The following is a 23,696-nucleotide window of genomic DNA, read 5'->3' as shown; positions in this document are numbered from 1 at the left end:
CTCAAACTAACATTGATATCCCTTCTTCTTCTAGATTTAGGGCTTCTTCAACTCATAGATCTTCTGCTAGAAATAGGGATTCGAGTGAACCTATTCGAGAACCAACTGTTGATGAAATTATTCCTGCAAAATTTTCTTTCTCTACTGATCGTGAATCAATTAGAAATCAAGTTACTTCTATGACTTCCCATGATCGTGCTGATGTTTATCCTTCCCAGATTACTGAGGGTTTGATTTCTCTTGTACGAAGAGAATGCCATTGAAAATTTGACTTTTCAATTTTAGTTCCTGGTCCAAACCAAAGGATTATTTCGTTTCAAGCTGGTTACTCTTTCGTTTATACATATCCTTTTACGTTAGGTTTTAGACCACCTATTGACCCAACCATCATAGAATTTTGCCGTTTCTTTAACCTTTGCTTAGGACAGATTGGTCCTATTGTATGGAGAGTTGTTGCATGTTTAAGATACCTGGCTAATTCGGCCTCTTTAGCCTTCACCTTTCAACACTTGCTTCATCTCTATTCCCCTAAGTTGTTTCGTTCAGGGGTGTTTACTCTCATGGCTAGGAGTAAAAGGGTTTTGGTTAGCCCTGAAGATGTTAAAAGATCGTGGCTAGTATGCCCGTTTTGTTGTTGCTCCCACAAGTGATTTAGTGGGTGAAGAGAACATGCCTTTTCCAGAAAAATAGAACTTTGCACGTAATTTTTTTTTAGATATCTTTCTTCTCTTTTATGAAGGAAGAAGAAACTTACGATCCCATGGCTGTTTTTTGTTTTTTTAGCAACCATGGAAATTGTTGAAGAAATAACAGACTTCCGTGCTTGGGTAGAAAAATTATTGTCGGTTGCTCCTATGGAAAGAAGGTCTTAGAAATACCTTTCTCATAGGTTTGGTTGGAAAGTTAACACTCATGGTATTCTCCCCTTTAACTTTCTACCTTTCTTTCATATTTATTTGGAGATTTACTAACTTCTTCTTCTTCTAGGGTTTCCCATATGGGGTGTTAGTGCCGCGTCTATTACTTCATCAAGACTTTCTTTGTCCATGGCTCAAGAGATGATTTTGAGTTCTTCATCAAAGAGAAAAGTAGAGAGATCTCATGTTTTGGAGGGTGAAGAGGAACGAGAGGAGGGCTCTTTAGTGCGTAAGCCTCGGGCTAGGAGACGTGTTGTTTAGGATGATGAAGCCACTCCTCCTCCAAGTTTAGTTCCCATGAATAAGCCTGAAAGTGCCACTTTGGTGAGCTCTGATAAAGAGATGATTGTTGCACCTCGTAACTCTATAGAGCAGTTGTTTTCCCATGGGTTTGATAGCGAAGATTTTGGCTTAGTTTCTGATGAAGCACCCCTTGCCTCCTTTCCAGTGTCTGTTCCTATTGGTTCTCAGTTTCCCGCGCCTGTTTTTGCTGGCACTGCTCCTCCCGTGGCTATTTTTACTTACTCAACTATCCCTATTGTTACCACTTCTCATGTTGAAGTTGGTTCTCCCAGTAGCAGTAGGATGATGAAAAAAGTTACCATTGAAGTCCCCGAGGATGGTAATCTTTTGAAAAAGTTTGGCCAAGCTGATGTATGGCTAAAACCGCTGATTGGCCTAGTTGAGAAGTCTAAATTGGAACACCATGGCTCTTTGACATGGATGAATGACATTGTCCATTCATCTTTAAAGGTATAAGCCTTAGCCTTTTATTTTACATATGATTTCTTTATCTTTATTTGATAATCACTTCTTCCATTTCTTTTGTAGATCAACCTGATAGGCACAGAGCTGATGAAGAGAATTGTCCATACTGAGCGATTAGTCAATGACTATCATATGGAAGCAGACAACTGGAAAGAACAATTTGAAGGCCTTCAGTTAGAAAAAGAAGTTTTAGATGAGGAAAAGTTTGCTTTGGAACAGCAAGTGAAAATGATGGCAGCAGAATTGGCGATTGAAAAAGCCCTTCCAGTCAAGTGGGCAAGGATAAATACCTCCTTGAGTTTTCATTTGCCGAGCAACTTTCTAAAGCTACTGAGGAAATTAGGGGTCTGAAAGAACTGCTTAATCAGAAGAAAGTCTATGCCGGGGAGCTTGTTCAAACGCTCACTCAGGCTCAAGAAGACCTCCGTGCATCTTCTAACAAGATCCAGTTCTTAGAGAGATCACTCTCCCCTTTACAAACTTCTTATGATGCTGCTTTGACTAAAAAAGCAGAGTTGGAGGCCGAAATTGAGCAATGGGAGAGGGATTATGAGGCCCTTGAGGATAAATCAACTCTTGATGTAAGCTAGGCTTTCTTGAACACGCGCCTCGAGACTTTGATGGAGGCTGACCAGGATGGTTTCGACTTGACTGCTAAGATTTCAAAAACTAAGGAAACCATTGAAAAAACTCAGCAGAGTCAAAACTTTTCTTCACCTGAGGTCGGCATTCCCGAGGGTAAAGAACTTACTTCCGGTGAAGTTAGTGTTCAAGTCTCTCCTGCTCAAGTCGAACCTTCTGCTGATGATGATGATGCCATCTTGACTTCTCTCGCTGTTGATAGTACTACTTTAGAATCTTCCCCATAGTGAACTTGTGTTTGGAAAGTTTATTGTGTTTGTTTTTTATTTGCGGAATGGTTGGCAAGCTTTACCCGTGATCTATTTTGGGGTTTAATATCAAATACTTTGGTTTGAACTAAGTTTACACTTAGTTTTAACCGGGTTTATATAATATTTCATTTTGAGTTTCTATTCTACTCTGCATTTAAAAATGCTTCAATACTCCGTGGCTTTTTTAACATGCACGAATTATAAAAGGGGGCCCTTTTATAAATGACACTTAATGAAGAAGACGTCTCAACTTCATAATGGTGTAAACATACGAAAGACGAAATAGGAATACACACGTTTCTTTGAATAACTTTAAGGAAGTTTTGTATCATTCGGACTTTCAAATTGTATAATACTTTACATGTATTCAAGTATCATCTATAACTCTTTCGTAACTGTTTTCTTTACAATAGATTTTGTAAAATTCAAGGGTATATCTTGCAACCCATGACTAAATATTGCCTTTAACCTAAACATTCGTAAGATTTTGGAATTTACATCCACGAGTGTATTCTTCATAGGTTTTTGAATCAGGCTTGCGTTTTTGGCTCTTGATTTTGCTCTTAACCTTCGATTTGTTGGGTAGATCATAGGCTTGACTTGAATTCTGACTTTTTCAGTCTTCTTTGTCTTCCATATATATATATATATATATATATATATATATATATATATATATATATATATATAGTCCCCAAGTGTTTGAGCTTTGAAGTATGAAATCTCGAGCACTTGATTATTCTTTCCATGTGGTCCATTTTCTGAAAAGGAAAAACATACGGGACTCTGAGGTATATATAATTTAGATGATAACTGCTTAACCCTTTATATTTCCATCAGAAAGGTTGTAACCCTAGACGGGAATAATGTTGCTTCTGCGTGTCCTTCAGGTCTAATATCATCGTTTGGTGTGTGCTAGCTTTTTGCCTATCATCTAAAATTGTTAGTATAATTTTAACTGTACAAAATAAAAATCGTAATTGAACGATACCTGACCGTGGGTATTTCTTTCGCTCAGTAATAATATTTTTTTTAAATGAACAGCATTCCAACTCGAGGGTAAAACCTTGTCATCCATGGTTTCTAACTCGTAGGCACCTTTTCCATCAATACCTCAAACTTTATAGGGTCATTCCCAATTTGGATTTAACTTTCTTGCTCCGGTTGTTTTCGTTGATTGAAAAACCTTTTTAAGAACGAAGTCCCCAATTTTGAAGTACATGAGGTGAGCCTTTCTATTGTAGTATCGTTATATGATTTGCTTTTATGCTGCTATTTGTATTAGAGCTGCTTCTCTTCTTTGTTCGAGTAAGTCCAAGTTTGTTCTTAGCCCCTCATCATTCGACTCTTCCGTTGCCAATGTGAATCTCGTGCTTGGTTCTCCTATTTCAACCGGGATTAAAGCTTCTGAACCGTACACAAGCGAAAATGGAGTTTCTCCTGTGGCTGTTTTTGTTGTGGTTCTATAAGCCCATAATACTCCTGGTAATTCTTCAGGCCAATTCCCTTTTGATTTTTCTAGTCTCTTCTTCAAATTATTGATGATAATCTTATTTGTTGACTCAACTTGTCCATTTGCCACATGATGGTAAGGTGAAGAGGTTATTTGTTTGATTTTCCAACTTTGAAAGAACTCTGTGATTTTTGAGCCTATAAATTGTGGGCCATTATCACATACGATTTCTTTTGGAACTCCAAACCGGCATATGATATTCCGCCAAATGAAGTCTTTCACCTCGTTTTCTCGTACATGTTTGAAAGCTCCTGCCTCTACCCATTTTGAAAAGTAATCTGTTACAGTAATAGGAACCGTACCTTACCTTTAGCTTGTGGTAAAGGCCCTACTATATCCATTCCCCATTTCATAAATGACCACAGGGAAATAACTATATGTAATAACTCTGCAGGTCGATGCATATTGTTGGCATATCGTTGACACTTATCACACTTGGCTACAAAATTTTCCGCATCCTCTTCCATTTTAGTCCAGTAGTATCCTGCCATGATTAGTGTTTTAACTAAAGATCATCCACATGCGTGATTTCCGCAATGTCCTTCATGTACTTCCCTCATCACGTACTCCGTTTGATTAGGTCCAAGGCACCTTGCTAAAGGACCGCCAAACATTTTTCGATATAAATTATCTCGAATTAGGCAGTAACGAGCAGCTTTCCGTCGAAGCATTTGAGATTCTTTCTTGCCTTCAGGTACGATCCCATACTGCAAAAAATTAACAATCTCGTTTCTCCAATCCCAGGTTAAATTATTAAAGCTTACCTCATGTGTATCCTAGTCAAGTGCTGAATGAAACAAATGGATTATAATAACATTTTCCTCACTCGTTACTTTTGCAACTGAAGCAAGGTTATCCAACACGTCTGTTTTTGCGTTTTCTTCCTTGGGTATTTGCATGATCTCCCATGATTGGAATCGCCTGACCAGTTCTCGTGCCTTTTCCAAATATTGTTGCATTCATGGCTCTCTAGCAGTGTAAGTCCCCTGCATCTGATTGATTATCAGTTGAGAGTCACTTTTAATTATGATTTGCTCTATGAAAAGTTCTCGTGCTAGTTCCAAACCTGCAATTACAGCCCCATACTCTACTTCATTGTTAGTAATAGGGTAACATTTAATTGCTTGTCTTATACTTTCACCTGGGGGTGGGATTAAGACAATACCTAAACCGACTCCTTTGACATTTGAAGAGCCGTCAGTAAATAAAGTCCATGTACCTGGATTAGCTCCAGTAAAAATTTGTAATTCCTTTTCTACTTCAGGAATTATTTTTGTATTAAAATCTTATGCGAAATCTGCTAAAACTTGAGACTTTATTGTTGTTCGAGATTGATAAATAATATCAAATTCACTTAGTTCTATTGCCTCACTTATCTAGTCTGCCTGACAATTCTTGTTTATGAAAAATAATCCTTAACGGATATGCAGTTACTACGGAGATAGGATGGCATTGAAAATATGGTCTCAATTTTCTAGCTGCCATAACTAATGCTAAAGCTAGTTTCTCTAGATGAGGATATCTAGTTTCAGCATCTAATAAAGATTTACTAATATAATAAATAGGAGATTGTTTACCTTTGTCCTCCCTTACTAAAACTGCAGTTACAGCTACTTCTGCAAATGCAAAATATACAAATAGTCTTTCTCCGTCCCTTGGTTTAGACAGTAGGGGAGGATTTGTTAAGTATGCCTTCAAATCTTTAAGGTCTTGCCGGCATTCCTCAGTCCATTCAAACTGATTTTGCTTCTTCAAAACTGAAAATTTTTTAAAGCTTTTCTCTGAAGATCTTGAAATGAATCTTCCTAGAGTTGCAATCCTACCTGTCAATCTTTGTACTTTTTTTTTGCTTGTGAGTAAATCAGGTATTTCTTCAATAGCTTTAATCTGTGCAGGATTTACTTCAATTCCTCTATTAGATACGAGAAAGCCCAGAAACTTACATGAAGCTACGCCAAAGGCGCATTTTTCTGGGTTTAATTTCATACTATATCTGCGGAGGATCTCGAAGGTAGTTGAAAGATATTGAAAGTGATCTTCCACTTGTGTAGATTTAACCAACATATCATCAATGTACACTTCCATCTTCTTGCCCAGGTGTTCTTGGAACATCTTGGTCACCAACCTCTAATACGTGGCTCCAGCATTTTTCAAGCCAAAAGGCATGACTTTGTAACAATAAGTCCCCCTGTTTGTAATAAATGAAGTTTTTTCTTCGTCTAAGGGGTCTATTTTTATTTGATTATAACCAGAATATGCATCTAGAAAGCTTATTAATTTGTGACTTGCGATAGTATAAATCAATTTGTCTATATGCGGTAAAGGGAATGAATCCTTCGGGCATGCTTTATTTAAGTCAGTGTAATCCACACAAACTCTCCATCTACCGTTCTTTTTCAGAACTACCACAATATTAGCTAACCAATTATGATATTTTACCTCGCGTATTGAATCAATTTTTAAGAGTTTCTATACCTCTTCATCGATCACTTGATTTTTGAATGATCCTTGCTTCCTCTTCTTTTGTTTGACAGGTATGAATGATGGATCTTCATTTAATTTATGAGTCATTACCTCCGGAGGTATACCTGTCATATCTGAATGGGACCATGCAAAACAATCCGCGTTAGCTTTTAAATATTCAATTAACTTACCTCTCCTATCTGGGTTTAACCTTGCTCCGATATGAATTCTTCGATCTGGCCATTGTTCGAATAGCGGAACAACTTCAAGCTCCTCAATCATTGTTTTAATGTTTTCATTTTTTTCTGGCTCTTGAATTACATCTGGTCTGGAATCCACGTCTATTTGTTTTGATATAATTTCTGTTAAAATTTGATTTACCGCATCTTTCTCACTTGCACCCGCATCTTTTTGATTTGCACTCGTATCTTTTTGACTTGGCTGTATCACCGAATTGATGCTCCTTGAAGTTTGTTGATCTCCTCAAATTTGGTGAATTCCCCATTTTGAAAGGAATTTGATAACCTGATGCAATGTGGATGGCACAACATCCCTATCATGAATCCACGGCTTCCCAAGAATCACATTATATGTCATATCTGTGTCTATCACTTGAAATTTTGTTTCTTTGATGACTCCCTCTGCGTATGTGCTTTGTTCAATCTCGCCCTTTTGTAATAACAATTGAGTTATCAAACCCAGATAAGGAATGTGCTTTTGGAACTACACCATCGCCCATCAGTATTTTGTTCACCACTCGTAATAGAATAATATTCACAGAGCTACCTGGGTCAATCAAAACTCATTTTACGTTAGTATCATGTATAAGTAAAGGTATCACCAGTGCATCGTTGTGAGGAATCATTAATCCATCGGCATCTGCATCATCAAAGGTTATGTTGTCGTCTTCCAAAGTTTGGCGATTTCACTTCCCGTGAGTTATTGTGAACTTTGTTGTTTTTCTAGAGGCTGTATAGGTTGCGCCGTTGACTGCTTCTCCGCCGTTTATCACATTTATTGTTCTCTTTGGAGATGGAGGTTTTGGGGGCTCTTGCCTATTTTTCATGTAAGCTTGTTTGCCTTTCTCGCTGAACAATTCTGTCAGATAGCTCTGCTTTAATAAATGTTCCACCTCACCTTGTAATAATCTGTTGTCTTTTTTTTTTTGTGATCATTATGGAACTCGCACCAAAAGTCTGGGTTTTTTCTATTTGGATTTGATCTCATCTCTTTAGTCCATCATACCTTATCTCCCATGCTTCTTAAAACAGCGACCAACTCGATGGTACTCACGTTAAAATTGTAGTCCCCAATCCTTGCGTTTGCATTAACATCTCTATTACGTTCATCTTGATTTTTTCTGAATGTTGATGACGAACCTGAATCTCTATTTGTGAACCTGTGATCAGCCCATACGTTTTTGAATTTGGAACGAGCTTCTCGCCCCGAAGGTCCCATATAAGGCTCGTACTTACTTTTACCGGACCTCTTCTCAGGTTCTGACCGCCTCGAACCTATTTTTTCTTCAACCCTTGACTAAGCTACGGTATCTTCTTCGATCCGTAACTTGGTACTGTACCTATTATAGACATCATTCCATGTCGTGGCAGGGAATTCTCGTAGGCTCTCTTTAAGCCTCTTTGTAGCTTCTGAACTTTTCTCGTTTAAATTGCTTGCAAATGCCATGGCCGCCCAATTGTCAGGTACTCTTGGAAGCAACATTCTTTCACGTTGGAATCTGTCTACAAATTCTTGAAGCAATTCTGTATCTCCTTGCTTTACTTTGAATATATCCTCCATTCTCTTTTAAACTTTTTGTGCACCCGAGTGTGATTTTATAAATAGATCTGCAAGCTCAGCAAAAGAATCAATAGAATTTTCAGGTAAAAGAGAGTATCATGTTAACGCTCCTTTAGTAAGTGTTTCCCCAAACTTTTTGACCAGCACATATTCAATCTCTTGCTTGGTTAAATCATTGCCTTTTACTTTCGTGGTGAATGCAGTAACGTGGTCATGTGGATCGGTCGTTCCATCGTATTTCGGGATGCCAGGCATTTTGAACTTTTTGGGAATTGGTAATGGAGCTGCGCTTGGTTTCCATGGTTGCTGTGAATATTTGTCGATATCAACTCCTTTGATCACAAGTGGTACGCCAGGTATTTGCTCAATATGGTCATTTTGTTCTTTCACCTGTTTATGCAAGGTTAGTATTAAAGTTTGTAAATCGGAATTATTAGGCGTACATGGTCTCCCATCACGTGACTCGTTGGGAGTTCCTCCGCTTCCAGAATTAGCCAACCCTGATCGTAGAATTTTCACAGTTGCAGTATTGTTTGGTGGAGGTGTGGGTGGTATAGTTGGTAATCCCCCTCATGAAAGCCTGGAGGACATCATTCACGTACTCAGCAATTAACTGCTTCACAACATCCTGCTCGACAGTTTGTTCATTTCCATGTTGTTCATTGTTATGAGTAGTGGATCTTTCTAGTGATGCTTCTCTTGAATTGTGTGGGCTTCCTTGAGGTGACAGAACTGGGGTTCCTTCCACCTGCTGGTTGTTGTCATTGACATTCGATATGATTCAGTTGAGAGAGAGTGATTTGGAAAGTAAGAAAAAATTATCAGATTCCCGGCAACGGAACCAATTTATTTAACCAAAGAATTAGATTCTCAGTCAAAGCCTATTTTTAGAAGTACTCGGGTTACTAATAATCAAGAAATTCAATATTCTCTCAAATATAAGAAAGGAAATCAGAATCAGAAATGGCAAAGTAATCAATAGAAAGCATAAGAAAATAATTATATTCCAATGTTCATCAGAACGTGTCCTTACAAGTGAAATTCCCTTCCCTTATGTAGGAATTTACAAATATAACGTTTCTTTCCTTTTATGACAGAATCATTATGAGCATTAATGATATTAATGAAGTGTTATAATTGGCAACCGTAACTGTTCACGAAGATTCTGTAACTGTTTCGATTCTTCTTCCACATTAATTTGAGGTTCATGAATCTTCCCTCTTTAGTGTCTTGATTCATCTTGCCTGTGTCTCTTCACTGAATAATTTAGGCTCGGGCAACCGTACCTTTTCGTCTCGTGAGTGATTTGCTCGTACCTGTTGTAAATCGCGACTCTTTTAATGCGATACTCCAGTTGTCATCTTCTTAGTAATCCACGTATCTTGCCTTGTCATCCTCATATAATTTCACGTGTAATATTATTTTTTTACCAATACAGTAAATAAATCCCGATTAGGACACATATGATAAGAACAACCCGAATCTAAAATCCACTCATTATTAGATTTGAAACTATTATTAGTTGCTAAAAAAACAGTTCCCTCAGTCTCATCAGCAGCTATACTTGCTTCGACAATGTCAGTATTTTTGTGCTCATTTTTCTTTTATGTATGCTTTTCTTTATTTTTTAATTTAAAGTATTCAGAAATAATGTGACCTTTCTTATGACAATATTTGCACATGACATTTCTGTATCTGAATTTTGACCTTGATTTAGGTTTCTCACTACTTGAATCTTTCTTATTGGATCTACCTCTTATGGATAAGCCTTCCCCTTGGTTCCCACTAGTTTTTCCAGTAATATCTCTATCTATCTGTTCTTTTGATTTCAAAATAGATTTGATATCTTTATAAGAGATATTATACTTTTCATAAAGCATAGTATCTCTTATATGTTTAAACGACTGGGGTAAGGAAACAAGCAATAATACAGCTTGATCCTCATCTTTGATTTCAGCATCTATGCTACTTAAATCCATAAGAAGAGAATCAAAGGTATCAAGATGTGTAAGTATAGAGGTACCTTCAGCCATACGAAAAGTGTAGAATTTTTGCTTTAGGTAAAGCCTGTTTTCTACTGCTCTTTTCATATATAGGGTTTTAAGCTTTTCCCATATGCCTTTGCCTGAGCTTTCTGCTGCAACTTCATGCAAAACCTCATTTGAAAGATTTAAAATAATATCTATTTTTTTTGTCTATGACAGCAAACTCCTCGTCCGTCATTTTATCCGGCATCTTCTCCTTTCCTTGCAGTGCCAAATCTAAGCCATCCTGAATTAGGATAGCCTCCATCTTTAATTGCCACATTTCGAAGTTTGTACTTCGGTCAAATTTCTCAACATAAGATTTTGTTAGAGTCATTTTGGCTATTTAAACTAACCCGGTTAGATTTGGCTCTGATACCAATTTGTTAGGATCGGTAAACCGGGTAGTGCGAAATTTAACCAAATAATATTATAATGACAATAACAAAGACAATGCAAGTTGATAATAACGACAATTAAAGAAGATAAAGAAGACACAAATTTAACGTGGTTCGGTCAAGGTGACCTACGTCCACAAGCGGAGAGGAGCAATTTCACTATACCAATAAGAGTACAAAAAAAGTATAAAATTAGAGTAAATACTCTAATTAGTCCCAAATACCCCAAGAGAATAACCTCACAAGATCACTCCAAATAAAGGGTTCACACAAGTGTTTCCCAACACTCATTGTCTTACAAAATGCTCTATAATAAAATAAATGAGGATAAAGAAAGACAAGAGTGAAAAGCTCTTGAATTGATGTGTTTTCAAAAGAGGAGAAGCTCCTCTATTTATAGCAAGAAATCCTTGGCCTAATAGTGGATATTATGTCATGGCAAATGTCATGATCCACAAATTTTATTATAGTGTATATTATGCCATGACAAATGTCATGAAAATTTGGCCCCCACTTGAGAAGAAGCCAAATTTATAGCATATTACAACGAGTTTATGTGATATTGATATGACTGAGCTGGACAACAAAATGTATGGTATACACGCGCATAATGAGGGGGGTGGGAATTCATTTAAAAAACAATGAAATCAGAAAAGATAAATACAAATACTAAAAGCAAAAAGAAAAAGAAAAAGAAAAGAACCAAAAAGTGGTTAGAGGGAATCAAAAATGCCAATTGTATAAAATTAAAATGGTCCCACACAACATTTTTAGTTGTGTGAGACATGGAATAAAATTCTTAGAGCTGACCATTGGAACATTGAAAAAGAAAACTTTGTTGGCAGCTCGACACTTTGATCATTTGTGAGTCAACTGAGAGCATTCTTCAAATCCTAAAACTCCATTACCAAAGATCAAATGCAGATTCCAAACTTTCCACTAGAAATCATCATAGAAATACTCTCAAGATTACCGGTTAAATCACTCTTGAGGTTCAAGTGTGTTTCAAAATCATGGCTTTCTTTAATTTCAAGCTCTCAATTTGCTAAATCCCATTTAAAAATATCAGCAAAACATAACAACTTCTCACACAAAAAACTCCTTTTACTCTCCATGTATCTTCCTCATACTTTATATTCCTGTCCCCTTTATTCTGTATTGCATGAAAAATTCATATCTAGTGTTAATGAGCTCTATATACCTTGGAATCGATCGAATATAATAGCAGGTGTTGGTTCTTGTAATGGATTGTTTTTCATGTGCATTGGCATGTACACATTTAACTTGTTTTTGTGGAATCCATCTACTAGAAAAACCAAGAAACTGCCTTTTTCTGGTCATGAGTATTCGAGGTGTGATATTACATATGGATTTGGTTATGACGAGTTTACTGATGATTATAAAGTGGTTGAAATTTATGGAGTTTATGGTATTCAGTATGTGTATGGTGCCAATATCAAGATTTATAGTTTGAGGGCAAATTCTTGGAAAATGATGGACAAATATAGTGATGCACTTTTTTCCTCTGATTCTGGTGTATTTTTGAATGGTTCTCTTCATTGGGCAGTGGCACACAGTAATGGAAATTGGGTTATAGTTTCACTTAGTTTGAAAAATGAGAAATATGGAAATTTAGCATTGCCTAAATATGATCCTGGAAACTGTAATAGTTCCATCTCAAAGCCATTGGGAGATTCAACTGATTTTGAACCTGGGATTCTGAATTGGGCATTAGGGAAATTAAAGGGATGCCTTTCTTTGTTTTGTGACTATTACAAAGTTAAGTTGGATGTATGGGTAATGAAGGAGTATAATGTGAAAGAGTCTTGGATTAAACTGGTTTCCCTTCCTTATACAGTGGCGGGGATAGGGTCGCGTATTTCACCATTGTGTATATCAGACAGTGGCGAAGTGTTATTGCACGATGGATCGCGTGTTATGGTGTATAATGCAGGAGATAATGAATACAAAAGTGTGGAGATACATAACATGGATACTGGTGTTGGAGCAGCAACTGTTTATGCCGAGAGCCTTGTTTCTCCTTGTCTTGACAGTACTGAAAATATACTTTAGCAGAAAGGTAAACTACTGCTTTTCTAATCTTTTCGTGTACATTTGAATCATACTATTGGTGTTTTAACATGTTTCATTTCTATGTTATCATATCATGAATTGTCTTCGACGTCCAATTTATTGAATGGCAATAGGTATTAACTTTGTTGTGCATCTAAATTGGAGGTTGCAGATGAACTGAAGAAGCAACAATAGAACTGCAAACTCCTGTGACCAGTGGCGAAGCCAGGAGTATTCCCAAGGGTGTTCAAATTTGAAAGAAGTGAAAAACATTCTATGACAAAGGGTGTTCAATATATGTTATATACATCTAAAACTTAATATTTTTCTGATATGCACAATATAATTTTTCGACGAAGACCCTTAGGACAATGTAGCTCGCCCCTGGCTGTGAATCATGCAAGAAGCAAGCAAATAGCAGCTTTTAAATAACTTTGATGATGTCTGAAAATCGGATATTTCATGTTCCATATGTCATTTGACATGCATTTGCTATAGAATTCTTTTTTGTATTTAAAACTTGTAACTTTTGTGTTTCTGCTGTTATTTCCATAAAGTCTGGCTATCTGCATAGGATTTAAGAACTTGTTAGTTGAAATATATAAAGAATTCATCTTATGGACATATCTGCTTAGCTTCTTTCACCTTGTAATCTTTGAACCTTTGTTTTCAGTAGTTCAATTTTTTTTCTTTATATCTGCAATAAATTCTATATTACATTTCAATTGGCTGTTATTTCAACGTTTTGTCTTTGTATCCTCTAAACTATGGGAATATATATGCAGTATTTTCCTAGTTTCACAATCTTACATTGTGCCATTAGGACACCAAGGCTAAGTGTGATTCAGAAAAGGTAAAAGAAAAAGAGGGAACTGATTGATAACTCAGATAGGTAGAACTGTTCCTTGAGAAAATAACTTTCTTTGCCCTATCAGTATATATTAGCGATTTTTTTGGTTTAACCATCCGCTATACGAAGTCAACCAACTAATCTGGATTCACGCCGCCACTATATATTAATTAAATTTTGATCACTCATAGTGAAATATTTTGAAGGGGAGGCGTAACTGGTAAAGTTGATGCCACGTGACTAGGAGGTCACGGATTCGAGCCGTAGAAACAACCTCTAGCATAAATGCAGGGCAAGAATGTGTACAATAGATCTTTGTGATTCGGCCCTTCCCCGAGCCTACGAATAGCGGGAGCTTAATGCACCACGATGTCCATAGTAAAATACTTCAAAGGGAGAAGAGTACAATAGCATTCAGAGAGGATGTTAAGGAACACCAAAAGATATCTGTTTATATTCACTGCCACAATAAGAAAGATATGAAACACAAACCAAAGCTGATATAAATAGTCATCACATAAAAACAATTCAGAAATTAAAACAAACTCTTGTCTTTTTTCCCTTCTAAGTAATACGCACAGAATTAGACTTTCAGTAAGTAAGATGAACAGTGATCCTCAACAATGTCTCAGCACCATCAGTAACATGTTGACCAGCTGGTATAAGTGAACGAACTTCAGCAAATCCACATGCATTCTTGAATTTACCAGTTCCTCCTGTAACTGAAAGCCTTGACATTGTACTTCCAATTCTAAAAACTCCAAAAAAGTTAAGACTATCACCATATTCTCCTCCTTCAAACATAGCTGTAAATGCCATCATTTGAGTACTTCCATCTGCTGAACTTGCAACATATACTCCTTGTGCTTTTCCAAGATTTTGGGTACCTGTAAAAAATTAAAACTCACTCAGTATTTATCTTCTAAAGCCTAAAGGAGCATTTAGAAGGGGACTCTTAGAGCAACGGGTAAAGTTGTCTCCGTGTCACCTATAATTACGGGTTTGAACTGTGAAATCAGCCGTTGATGCTTGCATCAGGTAGGCTGCCTACATCACATTTCTTGGGATGCGACCCCTCCCCGGACCGCGTAAACGCGGGATGCACCGGGCTGTCATGCCCTAAAGGAGCATTTGCACAAATGACCTTTCTTGACGCCACTATTTTAGTTGTGCTCGGTTAGCTCAGTGGGCTAAATTTGTCTACAAGAACGAAAAATTCATCCAACTACTTTTAAAGGCGAAAGTTAGGCCACTAGGCTAACGAGGACAAAATTTAAAGAGTGCCCTCAAACAAGGTCATGCAATGCAAATAATCCCAGCCTTACAGTCCTAAATTTGTACTAAAATCAGAAAAAAACATATGTTCTTAACATTTCAATCTCCTTTGAAAAAAATGACGTCAAAAGCTAATAAAATAAGAACTTAAGATCCTAATGTCATGAAAACATCCTAATTAAAGAATATGTAACTGTTAGTGCACTTTTCAATTTCTTCAAAATGAAATCAGTTTAGAAAAGAAAGGGAGGATAAAATATTACGTGTCAACGGTACCTAAATCAGGGGATGAAGTCAAGAAGTCATCGATAACAGTGATCGTTCCGAAGCCAAGTCCTAAGCCATCAGGGCCTAATTGAGTATTCACAGCTTGTGCATTGTTGTTATTTCCACCAGCAAATAGTGTACCTGCTAATCCTGTCCCTAATGGAACACCATTGATATTGAATGTTGGCATAGCACCATTAGCATTTGGAATTGCTACACCATCTTTTGGTGGTTGAAAACCAAGTGGTGTAGCAAATGGAACTTGTCCACTATAAATATTGCCTAATAAACCAGTTATTGGCCTAGCTGTTGGATTATTTCCTCCCAGAATATCATGCATGTACAATTCCAAGATTGGTTCTTGTGGTGTTACAGTATCAATTGCAGCTACAAATGCTGCAAATTTGATGGCTAAAAATAGAATTGTGAGAAAAAGGGAGGATGGTGATTGCTTGAACATTTTGAGAATTTGTTTTTTTTTTTTTTTGTATTCTTGTTGGTTTTGGATTGAGATGTTTTATTTGGTTGAATATGGAAATGAACATAAGGTTGGTTCTTTATATAGAGATGTGATTGTATGGAAATAGGTGGATTTGTTGTGAGACTCAAGAATGGTGTTGTTGGAGTTTACTTAGTGTGGCAAGTACAACAGAACCTTACAAAATTTTCATAATACTTTATGTACTAACAGGAAGGTCAAGCCAATAATAACATTATCTGGACAGTGTTTGCAATAATAAAAATATTTTACAAGGGGTCACATCTCTTCTTTTGAAAAAAAAAAAACAACCTTATTTTTTTCTATTATATTAGAGATTAAGTAAGGAGGAGGAAAAGGGAGATCAAGAATTAAACATACATCTATTGTGTGAGAGACTTCCACTGATACCACTAGACTGTAAGTTTTGGTGGTCGTATCTCTCTTTATCCTGAAATTCGTTAATTTTTCATTATGTAATACATGTTAATTAGTCCTTATAGTTTTTAATTTGATTATGTACATATCTCAATGGAAAGGTGAAATTAATCCAACACAATGATATATAGTAGCCGACTTGTAAACCTACTCCATCTTAGTTGTCACTTTGGTACTTCTTAATTTTTATTTCTTCTTTCTGTTTCCCAAATTATCATCAGTTAATTGGATGCTATTATTACTCCCTTCTAAGAACGACACTATATAATATATATTAATACTTGGGAAATCAAACTTTTTTTTTTCTTTAACTATGGATTTCTTTAAAATAATTTTTGATTTAATTAGTCATAACTCATAAGTATATATATAATAAACATGAATTGACTCCACCAACTATCATTGCACTTAAGTTGATCCAACTTAAATCATGTTTGATTGTCAGTGAACTGAATAAAATTCTATAAACGGTATAGTTAAAATGAGTATAATTTCTCAATTAAGGTCATGAACTTTCCATGTTCTTGTCTTCTGTCCATCTCTAACAAAATTTGACCATTGTCCTACCAACAATAACTATATGGTGATCTAACTTTGAAATGACATGCAATGTGAATTAGCCGAGATTAAGTTTTAGTTATGCTGGCAGCGACGAACCCAGAAATTTCACGGGTGTTTAAGATTTAATATACGTATATAAAAAGTAAACTTTAATTTACATATGCAGTATATTTTTTTATATACACAGTATAATTTTTTGATGAAATGTATTCAACTGACTACCCTTCACTGTATGTGATTACGCCACTGCATGCTAGTACGTGTATTTTAAGAATCTTGAACTCTTATTAAAATTTTATATGCTAATAGAGAATGTAGAGACCTCCTAGCTAGTTTTAGTGAAACTAATTTTTTATTTTTTATTTTATGTTATTGGATAAAGACATGCTTAAACGAAACGACATGAACATTGAGAATTTATATAACCGACCGGCCCGACCCCATCTTCTCGTTATTGTTGTTGTTGTTCTCAAGACAACTAGCTTAAATTTTAGACAGGACCACCTTAGAACAATGAAGAAAAGAATAGAGAGATAAAAATACATCTAAAAGAAGAGAGACACATGATACATAATAAGTGGTAAAATGGGTAAATGAAGGGTGATAATTGGCTCTGTAAATTTATTTGTAACACGAAATAACCATTTATTACCCGTTTATCAACCATTGAACTCATGTAAATTTTGTCATCCATTGGTTGCTCATTTTACCCATTTTACCACCTTTTGGCTACAACAGACTTATCCAGCAGTAAAAATCACACTGAAGTTGAGTTGTCCATTTCCTGTTTTGGCTCTTCATGATCCATCACTTTGGTCTGTCTTACTGCTGGCAATATCAATTTCCACACTACATTCAAGAGAGTTGAAAAATGTTAGAGATGCATGAATTGCACATACTTTTTTCGGGTTAATTTCACGTATGGTAATCCAACTTTCATTTTTGCACCAAAGTTATAAAACTAATCTTATAACGAAAAATAACTCAACCATGCATACATATCACATAAAAAGAAATGCAAGAATATGCTAAATTCTGTCCTGAAAACACTAGTATGCTACCACTTCAACAACTCACCTTATAATATCGACGTGGTGCCACGTAGATATTATGTAGAGTGAGTTTCTGATGTGGCTATCTTATACATGTGACAGCATACTTGCGTTTTTGGGACCGGACTTAGCATTAGGCATTTTTTAATTTCTGCAATATATAGCTCTTTGAATTTGGTGCAATAAACCGAAAATTAGATGTCCATCCTTGAAATTACCCCTAGTTTTCTCCACAGGGCACATTTGTAACAGACTTCCAAAACTTGAAAGCATAGCAAGTTTGTCATTCTTTTTTCTTTTCAAATGGATAGGAAAATATATGGTTTCTCAGAATCTTATGGAAACATCATTTTAGGGGAGCCTTGGCGTAACTGGTAAGTTGCTGCCACGTGACCAGGAGGTCACGGGTTCGAGCCGTAGAAACAGCCTCTTGCAGAAATGCAGGGTGTGTGATCCCGCCCTTCTCTGGACCCCGTGCATATTGGGAGCTTAGTGCACCGGACCCTTCAAAAATGAGAAGAGGATACATAAACTTACAATAGATTGTAGCAGCAAACCACTCATTGACTATCTTAACCCAAGTACTAGCCCAGCCAACATCAATACTCCATCTGTTAAAACAAGAAAATGAATCAAAGTAATGTTGCTAGCACAAGTTCAATAATATGTATTGGTGGGAGAATATTAATATACTTACTTTCTAGGCAAGCCATCTAGATTCCAACTGATGAATAGCATAGCAAAATACATTGCTCCTAAGGAGAACACTAGATGAAAGAATCCATATTTATAGGGAATGTCATCTTCCGATTGAACTTTATCCTTGCGAAACTATAACACAAGCAAAAGCATGTAGTCATGTCTCAGCAAAAAAGAAGAAAACACACTATCAGATAATTTGGGATTTTGCGCATTCTCTTCAACTGTTAGGGGCTAATGATTCTATTTTCAATTTTTGAAGTTGCTTCAGTTTTTTATCTATCTGAGTCAATCAAATTACATTGGCTTTTGCAGCCTAGTCTTGAGTTATATAGAGTTCCACATTGGGTATAAAAGGATATCTAAAGGGGTATAAGCTACCTGAAATGTTTGTGAATCAATGCCAGTTGAGAATGTTGCCATGACGATGGCGCATATACCAATCAAGAAACCCTATAATTAACAAGGAAAAGAATAATAATGAACTAGTCAAACATGTGTTATAAGAGATATAGAGCTGATTCAACACCTTATTTCTGTTCTCAATGAGAAATGCGAATATGATGTATGTTTGTGCAAGCATTAATAGCCTCAAATACATGACTTAATCTTGAATAGGAGGTCTACCAATTATGTAGTGTAGTGGATTCTTCTTTGCCAACAGGTACTGATTCGTTGAGTAGATTATGTCGTCATGAAGCTAAAATATATGATTATGAATGTCTGCAATTGTTACAATATGTTCTCTTGGTTTTCAAAGGTTTATATATAGTGTTTCATGGCAATCAAACATTTATAGTGTCACATATACTTACTACAACGGATAAGGCTCATTCCTTCCTACATTCCAGTGGATATTCTAATCGGCAACTATATATATCTAGCTTCAGTTCTCATTCAGAAATTTCAGCATTCATGCTAGCCTTTTTCTATCTATTGACTGTTGGCGGTGATAGCATTCTGCAGAAATATCGAAGGTCTGTGGACGAGATTTAAAGATCCATTTCATGAACAAAGCTATAGCAGACTTAAGGAACAAAAAGTATGCCTGCATTTGATATCCTCTTAAAATTGCTTGGTCACTGCTAAGTATTACTAGCAAGCTACTGAAGTTGATGATATTAACTTGCATAAAGTTAGATCAAGAAGTTTGATAAGCATGACTAGAAGTAAGCAAAAGAAGAAAAGACGCTTACAATTACAGTAGTCCAACCACCATTCCCACTGTTTTGCTGCTGAGGGCTGCATTTTAGGGTGGCAGGCTCGCTGAAAACAAAGTGTAATCAAAATAGGCTTCATCGAATAAGTGACAACCAAAAAGCTACCCTATTAAGGGGCACGAATTGTAAGTTATCGTTTTAATCATGCACTCGCTCGTATTATCAAATATGCTTTAGTTATAGATGATCAATCATCAAACACTTGAGCATATCTCAAAATTATTCGAACGAATAAGGAAGTTAGGAACTCAAATGCCCCTGGCAAAAGTATTATATTTTGTTCATTGATTTAACAGTAAGAGGTGGACATGTCTAAAATTTACATTCTAAGCACAGCATTTCTGACCTTCGAATAGCACTCCAACAGAGAAAGACAACATAAGAAGCCATAATCCCTGAAGATAAGAGTCCCCTATTAACCTGTGAAAAAGAAAAACAAGTATTAGTAACACATGAAGTCATTTTCAATGCAAACTAATTTGTTACTATAAAAGCATACCTTAGAGTGTAAGGATACAGCCATCATTACTACCAGCAAAATTGCAGTCCAGGAGATGAAGAATATGTTCAAACTGCATGATGTTTTGGAGGCATAAAGCACATACATCACCAAAATTCCACAAATGGACGCGATGTAACATATTGTCGACATGAATAAACCAAGAGAGCAGCTGCTATCACAAAAAATGATGTAATGTAAGTACACCATATTAAAGAGTAAGGCCTCGAGATGATTAGACATACTTTTTATACTATTTAATAGTTCCACTCGCAAAAATTGATAGAAACGACCATAGATGAGTTAAATGGTCTTAGAAACCAGAATCTCAGAAACACACTGTAGCAACTAGCAAGGGTATACATCATCAAGAGTTCCAAATGATCCTTTTTTTAATGTTTTTCATATTAAAGCATAACAGGTGCACTTGCTCTAGAGAAATAAATAAGGCTGAAAATGATAACCACACCTTTGTTTCTTTCTTTCATCAGGCATCCAGTAGTTATTCCACCATGTAATGAACTCGATCACGCTTATCAGCTGGAGGACGAGAAAAACCCTGCAAGTACATAACAAAAACCAGTATTGAACTTTAAATTATTATGGTCACTGCAGCTCCAAACCGAATATAAGAATATTATCAGTGTTATTTACATATAAGGAAGTTTGAAAACTTTGTGCCACTATTTTTTACCCTTGTAGTAGTTGTCACATTCAACTATCTAGTTCAAGCTCTGATAGGAAGGAAATTTTTTGTTGCTCTTTTATTGATAAACCAATTAACCAAACGCCTCGACTTAGGAAAATTTCAGTCGTACACTTGCTTCATGGACTGCAACTAGCTATGTGTAATGTTTTGATATTTAAAAGCTGGATATAAGGTGGCAATAATCTAGTTATTGACTATCTATGTTAGAAGAGAAATAAAAACGATGGACGTGAATATTACCCTGCACCAACTCGAGCGAATTCACCTGCAAGAAAAAGAGCAATTTCCGTTTACATTTGGTATATAATGAGTGGATAAATATAAACGGACATTCTATAGAGAAAAATTAATAATATGAAAGTTGAACTTATAATGGAAAATTTTGCATGAAGCTAAAATGAAATGCTGTGATCAGAAAACGTAAGCATTCACTTTGGGATTTTCTTATTGCATTTATCCTCAAGAGACTTACCATATAACTGGATGTAATCCGAGGGGATAAAAAATGGAATCACCATAAAAATTATCAGCATAACAAACTTCAAAATCCACCATCCAGAGTGCCATGCGTTGCGAACTTCACACAATTTGCTTGTGAAACATGTTGTAAGAAACATTACTAAAAAGAAAATCTAACAATGTATGTCAAGGATGCAAGAACAAAAGAACTCTGTCAAACTAAAAAGTACCATTAAAGAACAGAAGGAAATGTTTCAAATTTTCACATATTTATACAGAAACACATTCTCCATTCTGGAACTTCTTTACTATTAAATCATATATAAGTATTAAAAGACTTTCTGAAAAATGTTTTAAATCAAATTGAAGATATACCAATCCGAGCAATCAGCAGAGGCATATTATTATGAGTTTAAGCAAAGGAGAGAAGTCATTGTCACTTTTAAACGAAAGGATACAAAGCAACCTAAACTCACACGAAGAACCCCCATTGTATGAGAACATTCACTTCCACCAATTCCACATGCTTTTGAATCTGCATAAAAAGGAGGAAACAGGAATCAGAGTCCATGTTAGAGTTACTAGAAGAAGTTAAATGGTAATTTAGCTAACAAGATGAGTATGGGAAATATATCATATAGTTTCGAGTGGCATATTTTGTGAAAGCATTGAAAAACAGTTGTAGAGAAAGCAAAATTTTAAGCCATATGCAAGAAGGAAATGTTGCCGCTAGAAAATCCACAACGGATCCTGTCCTTCAAATCGCACGGATTTGGTATAATATCGATGATCTCGATGAGATTGATATTCCAATCTTTCTTCTTAGAACGTATTGATTTGACCCCATAGGCGGGACACCAGAATCCCGTATTTCTTCTAGAGAATCTCCTAATTGTAGTTAACAAAAAAGAATTTTGACTTACAATGAAGCAGAGGAAGAGCCCTTTCTCCATAATCACGTACGAACCAAGCTATAAGATTTGTTATCAAGAATATAATGCCATAGGAATAACGAGCTCGCAATGTACTCTTGCTTTTAATTGAATATTCCATACTCTTCTGTTGTAATACCATAGGGATTTCTCCCCATTGATCTACCTCATTGTTATCTATTTTGTCCTCTACCATCTTGCCTCAACCTTTAAATCAGTGGCACCCTTCCTGCTGTAAGAGGTAAAGCCAAAATCTTTGAGTATGCATTTCTTTTACTACACAAAAGTATCACATTATAGTTTGTAAAAATTGTATAGCTTGCACAGCATGGAACAACATCATAGTCAAACACTCACAAATTGCTTACATTGCCAGTCTCAAGCCCGGATAAAGGAGGGCGGAGGGTTGTGGCAGGCTGACAGTCAGCGTAAAACTAGCCAATTTATGATGGATGTTCACAAAAAAAAAAAAAAAATACAATGAAGAGTTCTAGGTAAAACTATTAAGTTTTCTCTATCTGATTACCAACTATTAACTACCAAAGAAAATTAGCTTTTTGGATTTCACACCAAAGACAGAGGATAAAGCATGTATGTAACTATTTCTGGTTTGGGGTAAGCATTAAGCAAGACAATGATGGAATTGCTTATAATTCCAGTATATCCAAAATGCACCTGCATTTCTTTCAATAGAATTGGAGTTTGCAGCAAGTAAATGGTTAAACTTGTAACCTTGTTTAAACCACAAGTAAGCCTATATATTAACCAAAATAGGGACAATCTCAGTGTATATGGAATGAAAAAAGCAACTTAAGAACTAGTAAAAAGAGAATTCTTAGATTATACGAAACATTTACTTCAGACAATAGCAGCATTTCAAGAATGTTAGTGAATAAAGTGTCAAAGCAGAAGGTAAATACTAACCTTTTCTTTTCTTGAAGCTGGAGCGGGAGGGGTGAGTTGAGACTTAGAGTTATAGTAAACAATACACTCTAAATCGTGTGAGAGAGGATGAGGCTTTTATAATTTTATATTAAAAATTGCTACAGAGAATGATTGGTTTTAATTTATAAAGAAAAGCTTGTATTAAATAATTCAAGCATGAATAACAACTACCAACTTTTCACATGCAGAGTACCCTGACGAGAACTTAGGAGCGAATATGTGTTCGAATTATTCCTTTAATATTAATGTGTGTGTGTATATATATATATATATATATATATATATGTATATATATAACAATGTTGCAGTGTTAAAAAATTCATTCATTTTTACATACCGTTACTATATATCTCCTTTATCGTTAATGTTCTTTCTATGGGGAACCACTTCTAACCATCTGCCTAGTCTTCTCTTCTCTTCTATATATATATAATTTTTTTCGTTAAAAAGATATATAACATAA

At 35.8% G+C, this 23,696-nt stretch overlaps 3 protein-coding genes across 6 annotated transcripts; 1 reads left to right on the top strand and 2 right to left on the bottom strand.

Annotated features, from left to right (window-relative positions):
- Positions 1 to 11,565: 11,565 nt before the first annotated feature.
- Positions 11,566 to 13,532, top strand: LOC104111888 (F-box/kelch-repeat protein At3g23880-like). Its single transcript, XM_009621687.4, has 2 exons — positions 11,566 to 12,856; positions 13,022 to 13,532. Exon 1 carries the CDS (start codon positions 11,695 to 11,697, stop codon positions 12,847 to 12,849), a length of 1,155 nt encoding a protein of 384 aa, XP_009619982.1. The 5' UTR covers positions 11,566 to 11,694; the 3' UTR covers positions 12,850 to 12,856; positions 13,022 to 13,532.
- A 593-nt stretch (positions 13,533 to 14,125) lies between these two features.
- LOC104111889 (dirigent protein 16-like) lies at positions 14,126 to 15,788 on the bottom strand. The gene is made up of 2 exons (XM_009621688.4): positions 15,251 to 15,788; positions 14,126 to 14,586 (listed from the first exon to the last, which is right to left on the bottom strand). The coding sequence occupies exons 1-2, from the start codon at positions 15,699 to 15,701 to the stop codon at positions 14,291 to 14,293; spliced, it is 747 nt and encodes a 248-aa protein (XP_009619983.1). The 5' UTR covers positions 15,702 to 15,788; the 3' UTR covers positions 14,126 to 14,290.
- Positions 15,789 to 17,234: 1,446 nt separating this feature from the next.
- LOC104111891 (uncharacterized) lies at positions 17,235 to 23,306 on the bottom strand. 4 transcript variants are annotated; one of them, XM_009621690.4, is made up of 13 exons: positions 23,213 to 23,306; positions 22,280 to 22,520; positions 21,815 to 21,891; positions 21,370 to 21,529; positions 21,138 to 21,162; positions 20,658 to 20,747; positions 20,189 to 20,360; positions 20,036 to 20,109; positions 19,666 to 19,735; positions 18,851 to 18,922; positions 18,468 to 18,601; positions 18,308 to 18,381; positions 17,235 to 17,567 (listed from the first exon to the last, which is right to left on the bottom strand). In XM_009621690.4, exons 2-13 carry the CDS (start codon positions 22,482 to 22,484, stop codon positions 17,476 to 17,478), a joined length of 1,245 nt encoding a protein of 414 aa, XP_009619985.1. In that variant the 5' UTR covers positions 22,485 to 22,520; positions 23,213 to 23,306; the 3' UTR covers positions 17,235 to 17,475. The 4 variants fall into 4 exon arrangements, with proteins under 4 accessions (XP_009619985.1, XP_018631728.1, XP_018631727.1 ...); XM_018776212.3 differs by lacking the exon at positions 23,213 to 23,306 and adding an exon at positions 22,657 to 22,776 and having other exon boundaries at positions 22,280 to 22,517; XM_018776211.3 differs by lacking the exon at positions 23,213 to 23,306 and adding an exon at positions 22,646 to 22,762 and having other exon boundaries at positions 22,280 to 22,517.
- Between the last annotated feature and the right edge of the window lie 390 nt (positions 23,307 to 23,696).

This window comes from Nicotiana tomentosiformis, chromosome 9, assembly GCF_000390325.3.
Source record: "Nicotiana tomentosiformis chromosome 9, ASM39032v3, whole genome shotgun sequence".
In the NCBI taxonomy this organism is placed as follows: Eukaryota; Viridiplantae; Streptophyta; class Magnoliopsida; order Solanales; family Solanaceae; genus Nicotiana; species Nicotiana tomentosiformis.
The sequence above is the reverse complement of the archived record's forward strand: the minus strand, read 5'-3'. Positions and strand labels throughout refer to the sequence as shown.

Excerpts from the sequence above, each read along its gene's own strand:
- LOC104111888 (XM_009621687.4), top strand. The coding sequence starts at position 11,695 with ATGCAGATTCCAAACTTTCCACTAGAAATCATCATAGAAATACTCTCA.
- LOC104111889 (XM_009621688.4), bottom strand. The coding sequence starts at position 15,701 with ATGTTCAAGCAATCACCATCCTCCCTTTTTCTCACAATTCTATTTTTA. Across the intron at positions 14,587-15,250 it reads GACTTCATCCCCTGATTTAG|GTACCCAAAATCTTGGAAAA; the intron begins GTACCGTTGACA and ends AATTTTTTACAG.
- LOC104111891 (XM_009621690.4), bottom strand. The coding sequence starts at position 22,484 with ATGGTAGAGGACAAAATAGATAACAATGAGGTAGATCAATGGGGAGAA. Across the intron at positions 18,923-19,665 it reads GTGGTTGGACTACTGTAATT|GGTTTCTTGATTGGTATATG; the intron begins GTAAGCGTCTTT and ends TGTTAATTATAG. Across the intron at positions 17,568-18,307 it reads GTTTGCTGCTACAATCTATT|TGTGGAAATTGATATTGCCA; the intron begins GTAAGTTTATGT and ends TCTTGAATGTAG.